The following is an 8,633-nucleotide window of genomic DNA, read 5'->3' on the forward strand; positions in this document are numbered from 1 at the left end:
CAGTTCTACATTTTTAGTCACTCTGATGTTTGTGATGAGATCTATAATAATCAGATGTTTAAACCTGTTTTTTAAATAGGATGTATTTATGGGTTCTTTTTGCGTTCATGGATAATATCTCCATAAGCTTCCGATCAGGAACAGATTCCTCCTGAAACATGAGAAGAAAACATTTTAAAGGAATTGCTGCCGTAAAGAATTCTTTACATTTCTGATGAAAGTTAATCGGCTGAAGCCTCCAATCAGCTCGATCAGCTCGTCACCGTTTGCTGCTTCTGACTGAATCTGGGGAAGTTTCTTCTCCAGAGGAATTTCCTAAAATAGTTGAGGAGTTAATGAGTGATGAAGTCAGATGAAGCGACATCTGAAAATGTTTCATCTCACTCAGACCCAAACAGGAAGGGAATAAAATGAGGGAATTCATTAAATATAACTGATGGTTAAACAGGCCAGTTATTATTAGTTCAACCTGAATGTTTGATTTTGTCTCATTTTACAAAAGAACTAAAACTGTGAAACAATAAAAAGGTGTTTTAATGTGTATCATTGACAGTAAATCATGGCTGATGAATCAGTTTCTCTGTGCTCCACCTGGTCTGGTCAGTTATAGATTTATGAATATAGATTGTTTCTGCTCTCCTGTAAAGTTTCAGGTCAGAGACAGAAAAGTCAGGCAGCAGAAATATCAGCCGAGCATCACAGAGATCTGATTCTTTTCCAAAACAGCCCGTTCTCATGTTCCCCCCCCCACATGTAAACATGGCAGAATGGATATGATTGAAAACGCTGCTTCCTTACCAGCATGGCGCCTGGACGCTGCCATGGCAACACATGACCTGCTGACCTCAAGGAAAAGTTCCGTTAATTCATTCATCAGTTTTATTCAGACGTTAAGGAATGCATCCCAGGGTTTAAATCTTCCCCCAAATACTCCGTTTCTATAGGAGAGATAGGAAGGGGCCCCCACTATCAGAGCCCTGATAGTGGGGGCCCCTCCCTGATAGTGGGGGCCCCTCCCTGGCCCCTGCTAACCAGCATTGGTACAGACAGGTGTGAAAGGAGGCCTCAGGTTCAGTCAGTGTCTGTCAGTCAGAGGTTCCTCAGAGAAAAGCAGATCCACCAGCTGAACGGGAAAAACATTCATTATTTTTATTTCTTCCATCAGATCTTCCTAGTTTCTCATCAGGTTGCTCCTTCACTGATGGTCTCTGCAGAGGATTCACACATTTGGTTGAAAATGGCGCCACCATGTGGCCATACAGCAGCCATTCACCTCAGTGCTGACAGGATCAGGATCAGCAGCTGGACCAGGATCAGCAGCTGGATCAGGATCAGCAGCTGGATCAGGATCAGCAGCTGGATCAGGATCAGCAGCTGGACCAGGATCAGCAGCTGGACCAGGATCAGCAGCTGGATCAGGATCAGCAGCTGGATCAGGATCAGCAGCTGGATCAGGATCAGCAGCTGGACCAGGATCAGCAGCTGGACCAGGATCAGCAGCTGGATCAGGATCAGCAGCTGGACCAGGATCAGCAGCTGGATCAGGATCAGCAGCTGGATCAGGATCAGCAGCTGGATCAGGATCAGCAGCTGGACCAGGATCAGCAGCTGGACCAGGATCAGCAGCTGGATCAGGATCAGCAGCTGGACCAGGATCAGCAGCTGGATCAGGATCAGCAGCTGGATCAGGATCAGCAGCTGGACCAGGATCAGCAGCTGGACCAGGATCAGCAGCTGGATCAGGATCAGCAGCTGGATCAGGATCAGCAGCTGGACCAGGATCAGCAGCTGGACCAGGATCAGCAGCTGGATCAGGATCAGCAGCTGGATCAGGATCAGCAGCTGGACCAGGATCAGCAGCTGGATCAGGATCAGCAGCTGGACCAGGATCAGCAGCTGGATCAGGATCAGCAGCTGGATCAGGATCAGCAGCTGGACCAGGATCAGCAGCTGGATCAGGATCAGCAGCTGGACCAGGATCAGCAGCTGGATCAGGATCAGCAGCTGGATCAGGATCAGCAGCTGGACCAGGATCAGCAGCTGGATCAGGATCAGCAGCTGGACCAGGATCAGCAGCTGGATCAGGATCAGCAGCTGGATCAGGATCAGCAGCTGGATCAGGATCAGCAGCTGGATCAGGATCAGCAGCTGGACCAGGATCAGCAGCTGGATCAGGATCAGCAGCTGGACCAGGATCAGAGGCTGGATCAGGATCAGCAGCTGGATCAGGATCAGCAGCTGGATCAGGATCAGCAGCTGGATCAGGATCAGCAGCTGGACCAGGATCAGCAGCTGGATCAGGATCAGCAGCTGGACCAGGATCAGCAGCTGGATCAGGATCAGCAGCTGGATCAGGATCAGCAGCTGGACCAGGATCAGCAGCTGGACCAGGATCAGCAGCTGGATCAGGATCAGCAGCTGGACCAGGATCAGCAGCTGGACCAGGATCAGAGGCTGGATCAGGATCAGCAGCTGGACCAGGATCAGCAGCTGGACCAGGATCAGCAGCTGGACCAGGATCAGCAGCTGGATCAGGTAACATCCCTGGACAGGTACTCAGAGCAACTGGATTCTGGACTTTCTGACCAACAGACCCAGAATGTCCGATCAGGCTCCAGCTGCTCCACGTCCATCACTCTCAGCACTGGCGTACCACAGGGCTGTGTGCTAAGCCCGTTTCTCTACTCCCTCTTCACCCACGACTGCCAGCCTGTGAACGCGTCTAATTCCATCATCAAGTTTGAGGACGACACCACGGTGATTGGTCTCATCAGCAACAACGATGAGTCTGCTTATAGGGGGGAGATCGAGGACTTGGCCACATGGTGCACTGAAAATAACCAGCTGCTCAACACCACCAAAATGAAGGAGCTGATCAGAGACTTCAGGAAAGATTCATCAGGCACCAGCGACACCATCCACATCAACGGAATGGCTGCTGAACGTGTCTCCAGTTTCAAGTTTCTGGGGACCCACATCTCAGCGGACATGTCTTGGTCAACCAACACCTCCTGCCTGGTCCAGAAGGCTCAGCAGCGCCTCTTCTTCCTGAGGACACTGAGGAAGAATCAGCTCCCTCCACTATCCTGGTGAACTTCTATCGCTGTGCAACAGAAAGCATCCTGACCAGCTGTGTAACAGTGCGGTACGGAAGCTGTTCTGTTGCAGAGCGCAAGGCACTGCAGCAGGTGGTGAAAGCTGCCCAGCGCATCACTGGGACTTCACTACCCACCATTGAGCAGGAGAAACGCTGCCTGCATGGAGCCCGCAGCATTAAGGACTCACCCACCCAGCCCACAGACTGGTTCCTCTCCTGCCCCCCAGCAGGCGGTTCAGGAGCTGGGGGGCAGGAGACTAGAGAACAGCTTTTCCCACAGCTGTCTTTACTGAACTCTAACCCTCACTGATAGACTCTCCCCTCCTTCCTCACACCTACCACCATTTTGCTTTTCTGTTTTTTTACAAGACTGTAATGTTAATCTGCACTCCTGACTGTTACCATAGTAACAACTCTTTACATGCATCGTGCACGTCGTGTACTCACCTGGACTGAATACTGATTTGAACTGCTGACTGTTTATTCACAGCACCAATTGTTTATATTTACATCTGCAATAACGTATTTTAACTGTAATATGCAATTAGCTTCCGCTGCACTTTAATTTAGATAGCTTCTATCCAAACTTTATTTATTCATTTTATAGTAAACCCATCTATATATGCTATAGGACATAACTGTAAAAACCCTTTTATAGTAATATCCACCTGTTTGTTATATTCTGTACATATCCAGCTGTAAATTTAGTTCATAACACTAGTTATCTATATATTATATTCATTATTTATAATATTCATCTCCATATTTATTCAGTAGAACCATGTCCTGTATTTATGGAACCATTATTTATTTATCCTGCATTCGCTGCTGTTGCTTCTGGTTGGACCTAAACTGCATTTGGTTGCCTTGTAGCTGTGCAATGACAATAAAGTTGATCTGATCTAATAAATAAACAATCAATCTCTTAATAAGAACATATTTTATTAACTTTTCTTATGCTTTCAATCAATAAAAATACAATATTTCTTCCATAAATTATTGACACACATAGGAGGGAGCGCTCCGCGTCACAGTTTACATTCGCTTGTTCTCAGCTTTAACAAACCAAGAGCATTCAGATACAGGAGGTCAGAGGTCAAATCTGAAGCATGTTGGTGGAGTTAGTGTCCCTTCACCAAAATACCATGGACAGCTCCAGTCTGACCAGTCTAACCAGTGGGGGGGCTTAGAGGAGCTGGAAAGCTCCCCAGAAGGTTTTGTCTCTCTCATATTCTCCCGTGATGTTCAGCCTCACGCTGTCGCCTCCATTCAGGCTGACGATGCGCCCCATCCAGACCAGGCCGCCCGCCTCCGCTGCCGGGACCTCGGCCTCCGTCTTCTCCTTTTTACCTGGAGACGGGTTCCTGATCAGCTTGACCGACAGGCCGTGCTTCTTCTGCCTCCTGAAGACCACCTGGGCGTAGATGAAGAAGCGGGAGCGGGCGGAGCTGTTGCTGATGTAGATGGAGTTCTGATGGAGGGACAGCGAGCAGGACGCACAGACCACATGTTCCTGCCATCCAGGATCATCCAGATCTGCAACCAAATCACAAACATTCCTTCAGTCCTGAGATGAACCTGCAGAGGAGAACGAAGATGTTTCCTTCCCTCTCTGGAGTTTTCTTTGCTTTGGGAAGATGTATATATCTATATATCTATAAATCTATATATATATAGATATATAGATATATAGAATATATAATCTAGCTCACCAGACTATGTAATTACATCTCAGCTAAATATAAAGGAGCGAGACGATGAAGGGCTTAAAAAACAAGCATTAAAATGTTAAAATAAATCCAGAAACAAACCAGGAGGCAGAGCAGGAAGGAGAGGATGGACTGATGGTCAGCCTGGACATGGACAGGACACCCACCACCATAGATCTGCTGCCATAGATCCTCTACCATAGATCCTACACCATAGATCCTCCACCATAGATCCTACACCATAGATCCTACACCATAGATCCACCACCATAGATCTGCTGCCATAGATCCTCCACCATAGATCCACCACCATAGATCCTCCACCATAGATCCTACACCATAGATCCTACACCATAGATCCTCCACCATAGATCTGCTGCCATAGATCCACCACCATAGATCCTACACCATAGATCCTCCACCATAGATCCTCCACCATAGATCCACCACCATAGATCCTCCACCATAGATCCTACACCATAGATCCACCACCATAGATCCTCCACCATAGATCCTCCACAATAGATCCTCCACCATAGATCCTCTACCATAGATCATCTACCATAGATCCTCCACCATAGATCCTCCACCATAGATCCTCTACCATAGATCCTCCACCATAGATCCTCTACCATAGATCCTACACCATAGATCCTCCACCATAGATCCTCCACCATAGATCCACCACCATAGATCCTCCACCATAGATCCACCACCATAGATCCACCACCATAGATCCTCCACCATAGATCCTCCACCATAGATCCTCCACCATAGATCCTACACCATAGATCCTCCACCATAGATCCACCACCATAGATCCTCCAGCATAGATCCACCACCATAGATCCTCCACCATAGATCCTCCACCATAGATCCTCCACCATAGATCCTCTACCATAGATCCTACACCATAGATCCTACACCATAGATCCTCCACCATAGATCCTCCACCATAGATCCACCACCATAGATCCTCCACCATAGATCCACCACCATAGATCCTCCACCATAGATCCTCCACCATAGATCCTCCACCATAGATCCACCACCATAGATCCTCCACCATAGATCCTCCACCATAGATCCTCCACCATAGATCCTCCACCATAGATCCTCCACCATAGATCCACCACCATAGATCCACCACCATAGATCCTCCACCATAGATCCTCCACCAAAGATCCTCCACCATAGATCCTCTACCATAGATCATCTACCATAGATCCTACACCATAGATCCTCCACCATAGATCCACCACCATAGATCCACCACCATAGATCCTCCACCATAGATCCTCCACCATAGATCCACCACCATAGATCCTCCACCATAGATCCACCACCATAGATCCTCCACCATAGATCCTCCACCATAGATCCTCCACCATAGATCCTCTACCATAGATCCTCCACCATAGATCCTCCACCATAGATCCTCCTCCATAGATCCTCTACCATAGATCCTACACCATAGATCCTCCACCATAGATCCTCCACCATAGATCCTACACCATAGATTCTCCACCATAGATCCTCTACCATAGATCCTACACCATAGATCCTACACCATAGATCCTACACCATAGATCCTACACCATAGATCCACCACCATAGATCCTCCACCATAGATCCTCCACCATAGATCCTCTACCATAGATCCTCTACCATAGATCCTCCACCATAGATCCTCCACCATAGATCCTCCACCATAGATCCTCCACCATAGATCCACCACCATAGATCCTCCACCATAGATCCACCACCATAGATCCACCACCATAGATCCTCCACCATAGATCCTCTACCATAGATCCTCTACCATAGATCCACCACCATAGATCTGCCACCATAGATCCTAAACCATAGATCCTCTACCATAGATCCTCCACCATAGATCCTCTACCATAGATCCTCTACCATAGATCCACCACCATAGATCCACCACCATAGATCCTCCACCATAGATCCTCTACCATAGATCCTCTACCATAGATCCACCACCATAGATCCACCACCATAGATCCTCCACCATAGATCCTCTACCATAGATCCTCCACCATAGATCCTCCACCATAGATCCTCTACCATAGATCCTCCACCATAGATCCTCCACCATAGATCCTCTACCATAGATCCACCACCATAGATCCTCCACCATAGATCCACCACCATAGATCCTCCACCATAGATCCTCTACCATAGATCCTCCACCATAGATCCACCACCATAGATCCTCCACCATAGATCCACCACCATAGATCCACCACCATAGATCCTCCACCATAGATCCTCTACCATAGATCCGCCACCATAGATCCTCCACCATAGATCCTCTACCATAGATCCTCTACCATAGATCCTCTACCATAGATCCACCACCATAGATCCTCCACCATAGATCCTCTACCATAGATCCTCTACAATAGATCCACCACCATAGATCCACCACCATAGATCCTCCACCATAGATCCTCTACCATAGATCCACCACCATAGATCCTCCACCATAGATCCTCCACCATAGATCCTCTACCATAGATCCACCACCATAGATCCACCACCATAGATCCTCCACCATAGATCCTCTACCATAGATCCTCTACCATAGATCCACCACCATAGATCCTCCACCATAGATCCTCTACCATAGATCCTCTACCATAGATCCACCACCATAGATCCTCCACCATAGATCCTCTACCATAGATCCACCACCATAGATCCTCCACCATAGATCCTCTACCATAGATCCTACACCATAGATCCACCACCATAGATCCTACACCATAGATCCTCTACCATAGATCCTCCACCATAGATCTGCCACCATAGATCCACCACCATAGATCCTACACCATATATCCTCCACCATAGATCCTCTACCATAGATCCTCTACCATAGATCCACCACCATAGATCCTCCACCATAGATCCTCTACCATAGATCCTCTACCATAGATCCACCACCATAGATCCTCTACCATAGATCCACCACCATAGATCCTCCACCATAGATCCTCTACCATAGATCCTCCACCATAGATCCTCCACCATAGATCCTCTACCATAGATCCTCTACCATAGATCCTACACCATAGATCCACCACCATAGATCTGCCACCATAGATCCTACACCATAGATCCTCTACCATAGATCCTCCACCATAGATCTGCCACCATAGATCCACCACCATAGATCCTACACCATATATCCTCCACCATAGATCCACCACCATAGATCCACCACCATAGATCTGCCACCATAGATCCTACACCATAGATCCACCACCATAGATCCACCACCATGGATCTGCCACCATAGATCCACCACCATAGATCCTCCACCATAGATCTTCTACCATAGATCCTACACCATAGATCCACCACCATAGATCTGCCACCATAGATCCTACACCATAGATCCTCTACCATAGATCCTCCACCATAGATCTGCCACCATAGATCCACCACCATAGATCCTACACCATATATCCTCCACCATAGATCCACCACCATAGATCCACCACCATAGATCTGCCACCATAGATCCTACACCATAGATCCACCACCATAGATCCACCACCATGGATCTGCCACCATAGATCCACCACCATAGATCCTCCACCATAGATCTTCTACCATAGATCCTACACCATAGATCTGCCACCATAGATCCACCACCATAGATCCTCCACCATAGATCCACCACCATGGATCTGCCACCATAGATCCACCACCATAGATCCTCCACCATAGATCTTCTACCATAGATCCTACACCATAGATCTGCCACCATAGATCCTCCACCATAGATCCTCTACCAT

The 8,633-nt window shown here is 47.8% G+C and overlaps 1 protein-coding gene across 1 annotated transcript in view; it reads right to left on the reverse strand.

The window, feature by feature from the left end:
* Positions 1-4,057: 4,057 nt before the first annotated feature.
* Positions 4,058-8,633, reverse strand: part of LOC119796581 — a 31,438-nt gene continuing 26,862 nt past the window's right edge. The window contains exon 6 of the mRNA XM_038305205.1: positions 4,058-4,633. Within this exon, the coding sequence (XP_038161133.1) occupies positions 4,284-4,633 (350 nt within the window). The 3' untranslated portion in view covers positions 4,058-4,283. The remainder of the gene's footprint in view (positions 4,634-8,633) is intronic.

Source organism: Cyprinodon tularosa, unplaced genomic scaffold (assembly GCF_016077235.1).
Source record: "Cyprinodon tularosa strain WSP-4 unplaced genomic scaffold, ASM1607723v1 ctg1149, whole genome shotgun sequence".
NCBI lineage: Eukaryota > Metazoa > Chordata > Actinopteri > Cyprinodontiformes > Cyprinodontidae > Cyprinodon > Cyprinodon tularosa.